This window comes from Chanos chanos, chromosome 16, assembly GCF_902362185.1.
Source record: "Chanos chanos chromosome 16, fChaCha1.1, whole genome shotgun sequence".
Taxonomy (NCBI): domain Eukaryota; kingdom Metazoa; phylum Chordata; class Actinopteri; order Gonorynchiformes; family Chanidae; genus Chanos; species Chanos chanos.
This window is the reverse complement of record NC_044510.1, coordinates 6,374,079-6,389,127: the sequence shown is the minus strand read 5'-3', so window position 1 is coordinate 6,389,127 and position 15,049 is coordinate 6,374,079. Positions and strand designations below refer to the sequence as shown.

At 42.2% G+C, this 15,049-nt stretch overlaps 1 protein-coding gene across 1 annotated transcript; it reads left to right on the top strand.

The window, feature by feature from the left end:
* On the top strand, window positions 1–14,736 carry ezh1 (enhancer of zeste 1 polycomb repressive complex 2 subunit). The gene is made up of 19 exons (XM_030793178.1): window positions 1–268; window positions 702–827; window positions 2,156–2,278; window positions 2,897–3,014; window positions 3,275–3,499; window positions 5,144–5,246; window positions 5,827–5,990; window positions 6,588–6,679; window positions 7,110–7,272; window positions 8,728–8,909; window positions 9,541–9,632; window positions 9,729–9,757; window positions 10,381–10,506; window positions 11,404–11,582; window positions 12,050–12,145; window positions 12,509–12,590; window positions 12,736–12,816; window positions 13,173–13,257; window positions 13,386–14,736. Exons 1-19 carry the CDS (start codon window positions 131–133, stop codon window positions 13,444–13,446), a joined length of 2,265 nt encoding a protein of 754 aa, XP_030649038.1. The 5' UTR covers window positions 1–130; the 3' UTR covers window positions 13,447–14,736.
* The last annotated feature ends 313 nt before the right edge of the window (window positions 14,737–15,049 follow it).

Below are 15,049 nucleotides of genomic sequence, written 5' to 3'. Positions count from 1 at the left end.
CACACCAGCCCTCCAGGGATGAGATTTATCCACTCTTGCTTGAAGACTGAAGAGACTCAGTCCCCATAAAAAGCTCTCTCTGTGGTTGGGATGAGCGTAACCTCTGGCTGTCCTGCTGTCTCGCCCTAGGATGATGGAGGAAGCGACAGATTCACGGCCCTGCGCTACCAAAGCCCCCCGTAGTCTGCTGGAGTGGAGAAAGAGGGTGAAGTCGGAGTACATGAGACTCAAACAGCTCAAACGCTTCCGCAAGGCCGAGGAGGTGAAGGTAAGGAGGGATATTCGTTCCTGTCTCTCTGCCTCACCTCTCTCTCTCTCTCTCTCTTTCTCTCTCTCTCACATCCTTTTTGTCTTTCTGTCACTGTCCATTTGTTCTGCTTACCTATTCTTCAGTCTCCTCCATCTCTTTTTCTGGTATTTGTGTATTTGTTGACACTCACTGGTGTCTTTTGGTCTCTCATTTTCTATACGCTCCACTTCTGTTTCCCTCACATCCTGTCTTTAGCTGTTGGTTTAGTTTCATTTGTCATTTTCCATTCTCCAAAGCGCAGATCATCGTCCGATAACTGCGTTTGAACGTTCTACTTTCCAGTTCCGTCGATGAAAACAAATAATAATTTGTGTGAACGTGTCTGTGCGCTTTCCCCCCCGTGCCTTGTGTGTTTTTCCCTTACCTTTGTGTGTTTTACGCGTGCCTCCAGGCTCTTTTCATGTCTAACCGGCGCAAGATCGAAGGACGGACGGATCTGCTCAACGAGGAGTGGTCCAAACTTCGAATCCAGTCTATCCCCCTCTCCACGTCCGGAGGCTCACTTCCCAACAAGAAGGTGAGAGAGAGAGAGAGAGAGAGAGAGAGGACAAGAAAACGAGAGAGCCAAGGAGAGATGCTAGATGCTACACGGAAAGGGAGATAGGACACGATATGATCCCGACAGGCAAAGACAAAATCATTAGACAAAGAAGACGTTTGGACGCTTACAAGGATGAAACCGGAAAAGTAAACTCTCAGAAAGAGATTGGGGGAAAAAAAGCAATTCCAATATCCTCTTCACCTGTACAGAGCTCTAAGAGATGGGTTGCCTGTCCGTTGTCGCTGCCTCTGCATCCAATTACTTGTTCCTCATTAACAGATCCGGGATCAGCATGCTATGTCCCTTCACACTGTCTAAACCATTACGTGTCAGATGCCTGCATTGATCACAGACCAGTTGATAGAGGTCTGATTTTTTTTACACCAGGTGACCAAATCAGATGATTGTACTCTCAGAGCTCTTATCCTATTGCAGACCTTTTCTGAGAATAGCTGTTCAACATTGGCCATCTCATAAAAGCATTCATCCAATAGCAACCCTCCTTCAGGAACAGCCACCCAATAGCAGCCCTTCAATGCAAACATACATCCAATAGCTGCCCTGTTGCAAACTCACTTAACCTTAGGTTATTCATACTGGAGGTATTCGTAATCTCAGCAGACTGTCTGGTATCAGAAGTTGGCAACAGTGTTCTTCTTTCCAATTTTTCCAGTAGCAGTGTTGCCAAAAATCGTGTTGGCTGCCAGACGGAGGTCAATAAATAAACCTTGTCTGAAAAGTCCACAACAAAATCAGCCTCAGGGAAACATCTCAACTCTGCTGATTCTTTTTGCTAAAACTGTTGTGGTTATAAACATTTTTTTTTTCTTTACATAGATGTAGAGTAATGGTTCTTGCAGTTATGCTATGTTATGCGATGCTATCATAAATGGAGCTTTAGCTCTCTCAAGAAGCGTTTTTTCTCTCTTATTTTTTCTGTTTTCAATGCAAAATGAGAAACCGTAGCAGTAAATAGGCTTTTACAGTTTATGGTAATATACTGATTTTGTGTCCTGTTTTTTTTTTCTTCTTTTTTTTTTAATTAAATAGTAATTAAATGGCTATTAAGATCATTTAGTTATTATTCCAACAATTTTGTAGGCCTACTCACAAGACGTATCATATTTAGGGCATCGTGTAATATAAGTCGGTAATTGCACTTATTAGTAATTACGATAATAGGCAAGTAAAGTGAGTTATTTGAGTTAGAATGAATGTCATGATCTAATTTCTTGGACTGTACCGTGTGTATTTTTGGAAAGTACCTAAACCCCGCCTCTCTCTCTTTCTGTGTCAAATCACAGCTGTGCATGGTGGAGTTTGGTTCTCCGTCCTTCCAGAACCAGGCAGTTGCTATGCGACCCCTGACAACCGTTGCCGGGATACCATTCATGTACTCTTGGTCCCCCTTGCAGCAGAACTTCATGGTACTGGACACTGTCAATAAGTGCACACACACACACACAGAGACACACACAAACACACATTCATGAAAACACATCAGGAATAAAGTGAGAGAGAGAGAGAGAGAGAGAGATGGAGAGAGTGATAAAAACAGCAGAGGGGTGGGGTGGGGGTGTGGAGGGGTAAGAAGGAGATGGAGTATAATTTTGTGGCATGGGTCATGTCTTTAAGTAGGTCAGCTAGGACGAGTGTAGTGTCATCTCTGTGTGTTTTAATCTTCTCTCCTGTAGAGGATATCCTCTCCTGTACACACCTACTGTCACACACAGACACATGCAGGCAGGCACACACATATGCACACAAACACGCGCACACGCACACGCACACACACGCACTCATAAACAGGCACAGACTCTATCTCTCTCAGTAAGACGGTGTTTTTTCCCAACATGAAATTCATGAAATTAGTCATCCTTTTGCTCACTTTTTCTGTCTCTCACATAGTCACAACATCCAGACCAAAACACACACACACACACACACACACTCCTCTACTGCTACATTTCTTCATCAAATGAAGAGTCAGATGAACCATTTTTCCGTAGCCCGCCTCCATCCTCTTCTCCCTCGCTCTCTGTCAGGTGGAGGACGAGACTTTCCTCCATAACATTCCTTATATGGGCGATGAGGTGTTAGAGCAGGATGAGGCATTCCTTGAGGAGCTGATTGATAACTATGACGGCGTTCATGGAGACAGAGGTGAGTTTCTCAGACGCCCGCCCCCCCCCCCCCCCCCCCCCCCCCACACACACACACACACACACTCACACACTTGCCTCCCCATGATGTCAGAATTAACCACTGTTTCTGTCAGTTAGAGGGGGGGGGGGTCTATGGATTAACACGTGATGTCATGAGTGTGTGTGTGTTTTGTGCGTGCATGCATGCGTGTGTGTGTGTGTGTGTGTGTTCGTATGTGTGTGTGTTCGTGTGTGTTCATGTGTGTGTGTGTGTGTCAGAGGGAGGCTTCATCAGTGATGAGATCTTTAAGGAGCTGGTGGAAGCACTGAGCCAGTACTCTGATCAAGAGGAAGGAGAAGAAGAGGAGGAAGATGAGGTCTCGGTGGAGGAGGAAAAGAAAGAGGAGGAGAGAGGCATGAGGAAGAATACAGAAGAAGGCTCGGCAGAGTCTAAAGCCCGGCCAATAGCCTTCTACACCAGGAAGAGGAAAAGCATAACAGAAGGTTTGCAGCAGTTACCGCCTCAGCGAATTGTTTGATTGACAGGAATGCTGACCAATCGCATAACTCCGACACTAAAATTCAGTCTATAGGTGTCCTCAAGTGACCCGTATATCATTTTTATTCGTTTATCTGTTTTCCCGATATGGAACATCAAAAATAATCTTTTCGCCCCCACACACTGCACTTACCTCACACGCACCGAGTGAGGCTGGAACACACTTCCTCTGTCACACTTAAACCTCAACGCCATGCAGTGTAATGAATTTTGAAAGATAGCACCAATCGTATAATACTCTAGCCAGAGGCAGTGGTGTATCTGTGAATCTGTGCTCTGGTATGAGAGTAGGAGAGAGTAACCTTGGCTGACATACCTGCCCAACGGCGGAAAAACAAAAAACAGTTGTGGACTCACAGTTGGGGCCAGGGTGACACAGCATGCATTGGGGCTGTAAAAAATGCCAAACGCAAGATGCAGTTCTGTCTACCATTAAACTGTTTGGACAGAATGGTTAATCATTGAAAATGATGAATTGAGAGTTGACTGGCTGGTGATTATTCTAGAATCAGGAGTCATACAAAAAAAAAAAAAAACCACATGACAATATTCAATATTTAGTATTGTTCAGAAAACGTGTTCATTTTACGTTGTTTTAGTTGAATCAGGTTTGAACTGGAGTCTGTAGTTTGTCACTGATATTCTTATCTGGTGTGAGAATTGTACCATCTGATCTTTCTTTGTCTTTCTCTCGGTTTTGTCTCTCCTGTGCGTAATCATGTCTTTTTTTTTTTTCCTCCTGTGACCTTAATTCACCCCATCGTAGTACTCCCTTTCTCAATCTCTGTTTGAGACCAAATTTGTCTACTCTGCCCTCATCTGTTACACGCAAATATTTCCTCTGTCTCTGTTCACTCTGTGCCCCTGCCATCTCTCTCTGTCTCTCTCTCCCTGTTTCTCTCTCTCTCCCTGTTTGTCTCTCTCTCTCTCTCTCTCTCTCTCTCTCTCTCCCCCTCCCCCCCGCCTCTGTTTCTCTCTCCCTGTTTCTCTCGTCTGCCTCTCTCTCTCTCTCTCTCTCTATCTCCCCTGTCTCTCTCTCTTTCTGTCTCTGTCTCTCTCTTTCTGTGTGTGTGTGTGTCTCTCTCTCTCTCTGGGCTGGTGTGTATTGTACCTGCTGCAGTGTGCCGGGGTTACAGTGTTCTGTAACCTGATCATGGCCACCCTACTGTACAGACAAACAGGTTTACCCAACCTGCACTCAGAGGTTCACAAGGGACAGCTCAGAGCAAACAAAACCTTACAGCTACGTGACAGGGACAGACACACACACACACACACACTCAGAAACAGAGAAAGAGAGGAAATGAGTGAGAGAGAGAGTGACAGATAGACACATACACGCAATCTCATGCACACTTTTTCTTCCTGATATGACATACACACACACACACACACACACACACATACAAACAAATATGTGCACTTTGGCCCTGAGGCTGTATTTGAGAATAAAGTGGAATAAGACAGAATACAATAGAACAAAATGTGAGAAAACTCTAGATGTGAGAAAATAGAATGTGAGAAAAAACTGTGTGACATAAAACATGATTCTCTCTCTCTCTCTTTCTCTCTCTCTTTCTGTCTCTCAGGGAGAGAACTGACCTCCAGCAAGAAGATACCTCATGACAAGATCTTTACAGCCATTGCGTCCATGTTCCCATATAAGGGCACTATGGAGGAGCTTAAGGAAAAGTATGACTGTAGTAAACAAATGAATAAACAAACAAATAAAAACTGAAAACCATGCTTTGATAGTAGAGGATGTTTATCTTCACTTTGAGAAAACGTGCGGCCTTGTAGTCATTCGAAGAAGACTAATATTTACCTCATTTTAATATTATTTTTTATGACTTGCGCGTGTGGTATTACAATTGTTCTGCAGAATGCATCATCATTTCAGTAAAAAAACAGTGTTTTTCCTAAAAAAAAAAACCTGTATGTCTCAAACCACACCAGTGTTCCAGTTGCAGACTTTGGCTTGGCTCCCTTAAGCTACAGTTCCACAGTTCACTTCAGTTTCCGTTTACTGCTGTGCAATCCGAAATCCTATTCAAATCCATTCAGATTAGTTTGCTGCTGTGGAATCTGAAATTCAATCCAAATCCATTCAGACTAGTTAAAGGCAATTCAGTTCAATCCATATTGGTTTTGTTTAATCAGGTTCAGTTTAGTTTAGTTTCTTGGTTTTGGATAACAGATTATGTGTTTGTGTCTTCTACTCCTTATGACCCCACCCCCCCCAACCTTTCCTCTGTGGTGTATAATTGAACAGATATAAGGACCTCCTGGAGCCCCCTGGTCGGGTGAAGCTGCCCCCTCTCTGCACACCCAACATGGATGGACCCTTTGCCAAATCCGTCCAACGGGAGCAAAGCCTCCATTCTTTCCACACTCTTTTCTGCAGACGCTGTTTCAAGTATGACTGCTTCCTCCACCGTGAGTATAAGCACTCCATCAGTCTCCGTCTGTCTGTTTTTCTCTCTCTCTCTGTATCTCTCCCTCTCTCTCTCCCTCTGTCTGTCTCCCTCTAACTATCAGGGGCAACCGATATGTTTTTTTCAGGGCCAATGCCGATTATTAGTAGTCAAGGAGACAGATAACTTACCTTTGGAACCGATATGCATTTGCAGTAAAAATGAAAATCTTGGTGTCAAAATTTAGAATAACACAAACTCTAACACAAGACTTTGTTGAAATGCCATGAAGCATATGTTTAATTAAAAGAGAACTTTTCAACATTATCTTAAAACAAAAAGTGCAGGGGGCTCCCAGCAGCATTTCTTATAAATTTAACACATCAGAGCCAAAGTAGCGCATTTTTAAACTAATTTATTTTATCGGCAATCAGAAAAAAAAAGTAACGATTCCGATAATCGTAAAAATGCTGAATATCAATAATCGGTCAACCCCTACTATCTATGTCTATGTCTATCTCTCTTTATCTCTCTCTCTTTTTCTTACTGTTCATATAACGCTTAAATGAGTTTGTGTGTGTGTGTGTGTGTGTGTGTGTGTGTGTGTGTGTGTGTGCAGCATTCCACTCCAGTCCGAATGTGTATAAGAGGAAAAGCAAGGAGATCCGTATGGAGACAGAACCCTGTGGACTGGACTGCTTTCTTCTGCAGGTAGAACACAATAACCACACTTAACAACAAAAACACTGAACAACACAAAAACAAACCACATCAGAACAGCACACCGCAGTGTAATGGACCTTCTCACCTGTACCATTCGCCCTTCTGTTCCCAACTGGGGCAGAGAGAATGAAAAAAAAAAAAACAGTGCTTTCTTGGGTGGGTGTGTCAATCAGGGAAAAGTCTTCCTCTCCCTGTGGGATGGTAATTACTAATGATGAGGTCTCTGGGTACTTGTGGGTAGAAAATAAAGAGTTGCGCTCTCCACCAAATTTGTTGTGTCCCCTTGATGACATTGCGCAATTTGTTGTGTGAAAAAAATGCTGCATGTTGGCTTCACGCATGGCAGAGGAAGTGGGTGCTATCCTCGCGTTTTTGATTTGCATTTCTTCTCTTTTTCTCTTTCTCTTTCTCTCTGTAGAAAGGGGCTAAAGAGTTTGCAGAGCAGAACATGTTGAGGTCACAAAGGACTCGTCGCCGACGGCGACAGCCCCGCCCATCCAGCTCCAGTGGCCCCACCACATCGGGTTCAGCTGAAGAGGAGAAAGATGGAGACAGTGACCATGAGACTACCAGTTCATCAGGTGAACATACACACACACACACACATACTCACATACACACTCACACACACATACACACACAAACATACACATTCAAACATCCACACACACACAAACACACATACTCACAAACCACAAACATGCATGCACGCACACACATACACACACACACACACACACACACACACACTCAAACATCCACACACACAAACACACATACTCATAAACCACAAACATGCACGCACACGCACACACACACACACGAATGTGTCCGCGCGCACACACGAACTCAAAACATGTTTTTGAGACCTAGACAAGTCAAAAGGCAAGCAAGGAGGACTCAATAAAGGACAGGCTCCTATCCACCAATCCCCTCCCAGAGAGCAGACTCCTATCCACCAATCCCCTCCCAGAGAGCAGGCTCCTATCCACCAATCCCCTCCCAGAGAGAAAGGGATGAAAAAAAATGAGTACACTCAAAAATAGCACAGGAATCAAAAATAGCTTGAATGCACTGGAGATGTATAGAACTCTACAGTCAGAGTGAACAGCTGGGGAACTGAGCCATTGTGGTGTGCCCTGAACTCTGATGTTTCTCCGAACTTCTTCGGGGAAGAATAAGGATCAGTTTATCCCCTCTCACAGGTTTTCTCTGTTAATGACCAATGAAACGCATGTGCAGATTGTCTAGTCAAAACTCGAAAACTGCGAGCAAGCGAAACATAACTGTCATCATAAAGAAGGGGGACTCTTAAATGAGCTTTGATTTGACTCGGTTGTTAACGGTGTTTTGCATTTAATCTCAGATCTTAATCAGTGATAGTGACAAAGTGTGGAATACAGGATCTTATGGAGTCATTGTGGAAATCCAAACGTAGCAAAGAGCCACAACTCTGGAACATCCTTCATATTAATTTATCTAGACTGGTTTAACAAATTAATGCAAATGTCTTAGGTTGTACCAAATTTGGTTCTTTTGTTGTTTTTGAACTGGTGTATTAAAGAAACTGCAGAGTCACAGAGAGAACAAGGAATTGTATCTTTTGTTTTCATGTCATATCAATAATTTCTTACATTTCAAAATAAATAAATAAACAAACAAACAAATACATAAATAAGAGACAGATGGAGAGATTAGATGAACCAACATTATTTTCTATCAGAGTATATGGTGAAACATCACCAACTAACCACAAGTCTGTTTCAGTTCTTACAGTCAGAGCGACTAGAGGTCTGTGAAACCGAAGTGGGCAGAGGACAGGGTGACAGGAGTTATATATGAGGGAGGAGAAATGCGTAATGTGCATCAGGAGTCGTAATAAAACGGAAACGGTTGCACAGGTTTATGAAGCAGATGGTACAAAAGTTAGGCTGTGAAAACATAATGATAACAAAATATCTGCCTGTTTCTCGCTCTCTCTCTGTCTCTGTGTGTGTGTGTGTGTGTGTGTGTGTGTGTGTGTACGCGCGTGTCAGAGGGAAATTCTCGCTGTCAGACACCCACCAAGCTGCGTCTGGGAGAAGACGGAGGGGAGGAAGGTGACGCTCCTCTCCAGTGGAGTGGAGCGGACGAGTCTTTGTTTAGAGTGTTACACGGAACATATTTCAACAACTTCTGCTCTATAGCCAGACTGATAGGCACCAAGACATGCAAACAGGTTAGATGACACATGCGCACAAAAATACTGCTCATGTAATATATTTAAGTCGTCCCCACAAAGTCTTATTCTTGCCTGAAAGTACGTCTCTGAAAGACAGGGTTGTGTGTGTCTGTGTGTGTGTGTGTGTGTGTGTGTGTGTGTGTGTGTGTGTGGTTTAGGTGGTTCTGGAATGTGAGCCAAATGTCTCCATGAGAATGTAAATGTCTGGAGAAAACCTTACCTTGTGGGGGACATTCTAGTGACTCCCACATGTAACAACAGTTTTGTTTAAACAAAAAGTGCAAAAAAAATGTCTTTTTGGTCATGGTTACAGTGAGAGTTTGGTTAGTCATCTGTAGTTATGGTAAAATGGTTAATAAGAGGGTGTTTGCGTACGTGATAATATGCTTCTTCTCCTCATCTGGCTTTGAAAGCCATGTCTAACCTCAAGGAAAGTTTCCATGAGAAGAATGATGATACAGATTATGCATGTGCGTGTGCGTGTGTGTGTGTTTCAGTTGACAGAAGTGTATGTTTGTATGTCTATGCATGGGCAATAAATACTTAGTGGTGTATCATGTGATTTTTTTTGTTCTTACTCTGTGTGTGTGTGTGTGTGTGTGTGTATGTGTGTGTGTGTGAATATTAGGTGTATGAGTTTGCTCTGAAGGAGGTGTTGATTCATCGTGTTCCACTGGAGGATGGAGCAATCTCACCTCAGAAGAAGAAAAGAAAACACAGGCAAGATTGCAGCCCACCCTCACCAGTCAATCAAAGTTTCTTTTTTACCCCTCTTAAATTTACAGTATAAACTCTGTGTGTGTGTGTGTATTTCAGGTTATGGGCAAAGATCCAGCTAAAAAAAGGTAAAAAAAATATATATATATCTCCTGCAGTCTTAAACAAATAAATGAATTCTTAAATCATTTCTTAGTTCTTAATTATTCGTGATTCTCATCGATTCAGGTTTTTTATTGTTCATAATTCTGTCACGTTTTATAAAAGAAAGATGAAATCCCACTGAACAAATTTATAAAGATCTCTTCCACGCTGTCTTTATTTAAATATCTAATCTGACATACTTTATGTTTAATACTGAAGAAACGTTTCATTCTTTAAAATGTTACACTAGCTGTTTTGCTGATACTGGCCTTGACAGTCTTCTGTATTATGCCTGGAAGTGTTACTGTTTCGGTTCACTGCAAGCAAACTGAAACTATCCGAAACAGCAAACAGGACGTCTTCTAAAATTAATTATTGTTAAATATAATTTATTAATGTAACTGGCCTCAGACATATACATAATTTAATGTAACCCTTCTGAAATTGTAGCAAGGCTCTTATTAAAATCAAATGTTTCTGAGGTGTACTGTTAGCTGTAGAGTATTTTGTGCAGTAGTGATGTGAATCAGTGATATGCAAAGTTGTTTTTACACTGTGTTTGCATGGTGTGTTTATTTACTGTGTTTGTCCCCGCTTTTCCTGACAGATAATTCATCCAATCAGGTGTACAACTACCAACCATGTGACCACCCTGAGCACCCATGTGACAGCTCCTGTCCCTGTGTAATGACCCAAAACTTCTGTGAGAAATTCTGTCAGTGTGACAATGAGTGTGAGTCACCCATACATACACACACACACACACACACACACACACAAACAAACACACATACACAGACATCCACAGACCAGTCTGACATTTATGAGTCATAAGTCAAAACGTCAAAACTCTTTCTTCGTCTGTCACACACACAGAGGCGTGCAGACACACACACACACACTCACACACACACACACACACACACACAGAGTTTATCAAGATTCTTGTGTTTGTTCATCAGTTTCTTTTGCTTTCAAATTTTTTGTCTTTTTCCTCTCTGTCTCACCACTACACAGAGTGAAGTATGAGGGAGAATGAAACCTTTTAAAATGATCCTCTCCCCCTCTCCATTCTCCTTATCCGTCTCTTTCTCTCTCTCACAACTCTCAGAGCGTTACATTCTCACCTCACAGGCGAATGCCTCGCACAGAGTGAGAGAAGTCGAATTCAAGAGAAAAGAGAGAGGAAGACAAGAAATACAGATAGGCATTAGACATGCAAGAAGAGCAGATGAGAGACTGCCAGTCCAATTAATCAATCTGTATCACACACACACACACACACACACCATGAATGATTGCTGGTAGAGCTGTCTTCTTCCCGGCAAATGAGACACAATACAACTGATGAACTCCATGTCTGTCTTTCTAAATGATGCTCTCCTTACTTTGACCAGTAGAGGGCAACCATGTAAAGAAGGCAGCTGTATTTTGACCACTAACATGCAACAAACAGTTCCATGCTGTTTATCAGAATCAGAAAAATTTCCATTACGGGGTTTACATATCATCATCACGGATCATTCTGAAAACTACAGTCCTTTATCTAATTCTACGTTATCATCTTAACTTTGTGTTTCCGTTCCTTGGGACTTCAGCTTGGTTCTAATCAGGGATTTTGGGGTTCTAGGTCAGAACCGGTTCCCAGGCTGCAGGTGTAAGACGCAGTGCAACACAAAGCAGTGTCCGTGTTACCTGGCTGTTCGGGAGTGCGACCCTGACCTGTGCATGACCTGCGGCGCCTCAGACCACTGGGACAGCAAGCAGGTGACCTGCAAGAACTGCAGCATCCAAAGAGGACTCAAGAAGGTATAGGCTCTAAACCCAGAGACCTCCAGACACTCACCAAATGACATAGCGTCACTGACCAGATGACACCTAGACCATACGACCAAACGACACCTAGACCGTACGACCAGATGACACATAGACCAGAGTGATCGTTTACACCCAAACGTCTGCTGAACTGATGTATAAGGGAAGGTGTCCGCAGAGGACTCAAGAGGGTTTAGGTTCTGACCCAATAACCTACTGTATGTAATAACCGCTAAAGACACTTACCTGGTTTTATCACATATAGACATGCAGCCTAGGGAGACTCAATTATGAAATAATTGGTCTACTGGCCTAGAACCCACTTTATGGGTATGGATCTAATAGCATACTGGAGAGTTAGTCATGTCGAGGACACTGGAGATATAACTGTTTAAGACCTTGTTTTATAACCATTGTTTTACCCGTTCAGCCTTCAGACTGTCCTTTAATTCTTTCCCCAGCACCTGCTCCTAGCACCTTCTGACGTGGCAGGTTGGGGCACCTTCATCAAAGAGCCCGTTCAGAAGAACGAGTTCATCTCAGAGTACTGTGGAGAGGCGAGTCCGACTCAGTCCATACTTGAAACACACACACACACACACACACACACACAAACGACAACCCTTCACCCATTCAAATAAACGGATATATGTCTGATAAACATACTACTCTTTGTAAACATGTTTATGTAAACACAGTTATGACAGAACACCCCGTTCGATGTCATGTCGCACTGAGTATGCTGACATTAAAAGGGAAATTGATGATCTTCGGTGTTTACTGACTGAAACTTTTTTCACGGCCATGTAAACATATGAAGGTTAGTTTTGAATGCACTGAGAGTGTTAATGTTGTGTAAATGTAGATGGGAATTCAGGAATCTGTGTTTTGTTTGTTTGTTTGTTTGTGTGCACATGTAGCTCATTTCCCAAGATGAGGCAGACAGACGAGGAAGAATCTATGACAAGTATATGTCCAGCTTCCTGTTTAATCTGAACAATGGTAATGGTTTCACTGGTTTTACAGGTTAGACTGGTTTAACCACTCGTTATCTGAAATGGTTACTGTTCTCGCTGTAAAGAAATGAAAACTGCTCAGTCTCCGTACTTGTCAATATTTTTCTAATTACCCGTTCTTGCTGGAACAGATTTTGTCGTGGACGCCACGCGAAAAGGGAACAAAATCCGTTTTGCTAACCACTCAGTCAACCCGAACTGTTACGCCAAGGGTAACGCTTTTTCCAGTTTTCATAAAATGGCCATGTTTACTGTAGTGGCAACAGTTTCTCAGTCTTACTGTGGACAGTTGTTAGTGCGTAGGCCAAAACATATCATTAAAATTTCAGTGAAGGTCCACACTCAACTGACAAAGCCGTTTCTCTAGACTATATCCAGATCTCTACTGTAAGAGAAGTTTGGAGATTCGCCGTTTTCTTATGAGGGTCCTTGAAAACTGTCGCATGTTATCTGTTTCCTAGACAGGGAAGAATTAAGTTGCTATGAAGCTAGGAAGACTGGAAGATAAGAGGTACAGCCAAAGAAAAAGCACATTTTTTAAATAAATTATTACTGTTTCCCTTAACAGTTGTCATGGTGAACGGCGATCACCGCATCGGAATCTTCGCCAAGCGAGCCATCCAGCAGGGGGAGGAACTTTTCTTTGACTACAGGTGAGGTGTTGTTCACTTTCAATTTGGTTGCCATAGTAACGGAGATGCGTTCTCTTTGAACTTTGATCGGCTCAACTCTACGTGGGCACCATTTGACTTTTCGTTTCCATTCTTGGCCTCGTTCGCAGGTACAGCCAAGCCGACGCCCTGAAGTATGTGGGGATCGAGAGAGAGATCGATGTTGTTTAACCGTGGTTACTGCACTCCCAACGCCAATCCCTCACCTTCCATCTGGTAACACAATCGTTCTCACTCAAAACGCTTTGCATTTCATTGAAGGTGATGGTTCTAAAGGGTGAAGTGAAGCTGCTTATGACATCACAAAGCTACCTGCTGACATCACACAGCTCTGAAATGACATCACAGACCCCCTCTGTTCTCTACTCATACTTTGCATCTGAACAGTCTGTGAGAGCATTCTTCCCACTGCTAATGTAAAATAGAAGCAACATGGTAGGAACATGTAAAAGGTCCTGCCAGCATACTTATATTTACAGTTGTCATTTTATTTGAGTGCATGGCATATCTATGAGAAGTGGTGTATTTCAGTGTCGACAAAGAGGCTAAACTAGTTGCCAAACATATTAGCGGTAGGGAGAATGCTATTACTGGATGAATACACACATCTATGAAATTAATCGTCTTGACTTACATTTTTTTCTGTCACAGTCTTGTAGATTCTGTGTACGAACTTATGATCCTGAAACTGTTACAGTACCTGCTTCTCAATATACTCTCTATATAGCTGCATACTAAAAAACCTTGTGCATACCTGTTTGTTGTTGTACTTTGGTAGAAGTCACCACGTGTTAAAAACACATGGTACTATTTCATACAGTTGCACATGTACCAGTAGTGAGTAGTTAATTTTTTGCACTCAACATTTCACTGTTGAGCAAACTTTACTGTTAGCAGTTCTCCAAAATTCCTCAGTGTAGCTTCTTGGTGTAGCTTCTTGATGTTACCCCATTTCAGTGAATTTTACAAAGGTCTGTAGTTTTTAAATCTTTTCCACCTGGACTTACTGACTTGGCAATTTTCACTTTACCCACAAAAGTCAATGTTATTTTTTAATGCTGTAATGTAGGTTATACTGGCTAAGCTAATCTAGCTAAAGCTATAATCAGGCCTGCTCTTTATAGCGACAGTGCTTAGCTAAGTCAAGTCAATGTAGCTAGCTAATGTTGTTGTTGATTAATACTCAAGCTAACATTGCACTATCGCAGTTATCCTTGTCTCTTCTTAAATAGGTAAAATTGTCAATATTCAGGAAAAACTAAAACTAAAACAAAACAAAACGAAAAAACAAGCAAACGAAAAATGTAACAAAAGCAGAAACCATACAAATAACCGACAGACTGAATGTGAAATTAATGCTTACCTTTTGCTTTATGGGGGAAGGGCAAAGACTAACTTGAGGGCTAACACACAATTAAGTTTGCCTTGTATGGTACCTAGTGGGCTCCATTGTAAAAAAAATTTTTTTTTTCCTTTTTTTTTTTATGTCAAAAAAGTAACTCAAACAGAGCTGCCTAATGGCTGAAAATGGCCAACAGTGTAATGCACTCATTCATATCAATATATAAAATTATTTCAGGGAGGATTTGAGAAGGCAAACATTCCCTAGCATAAAGTTGACCTTGCACCCATATGAAGAGAGGCATTGATATATTTCAACCCTAAGCATCCTTAAGGCTTGTTATTCATTTCCAGGTTTGCTTTGTGAATTTAGCTGAGGAAAAAAAGCAGATAGACAGTATCTCCTACGGGACCTACAGTGAGTAAATATGTT

Bases quoted from the DNA above. Each gene is read 5' to 3' on its own strand.
- ezh1 (XM_030793178.1), top strand. From the start codon at position 131: ATGATGGAGGAAGCGACAGATTCACGGCCCTGCGCTACCAAAGCCCCC. The intron at 269-701 runs GTAAGGAGGGAT...GCGTGCCTCCAG, and splicing joins GCAAGGCCGAGGAGGTGAAG to GCTCTTTTCATGTCTAACCG. The intron at 13,258-13,385 runs GTGAGGTGTTGT...CCTCGTTCGCAG, and splicing joins GAACTTTTCTTTGACTACAG to GTACAGCCAAGCCGACGCCC.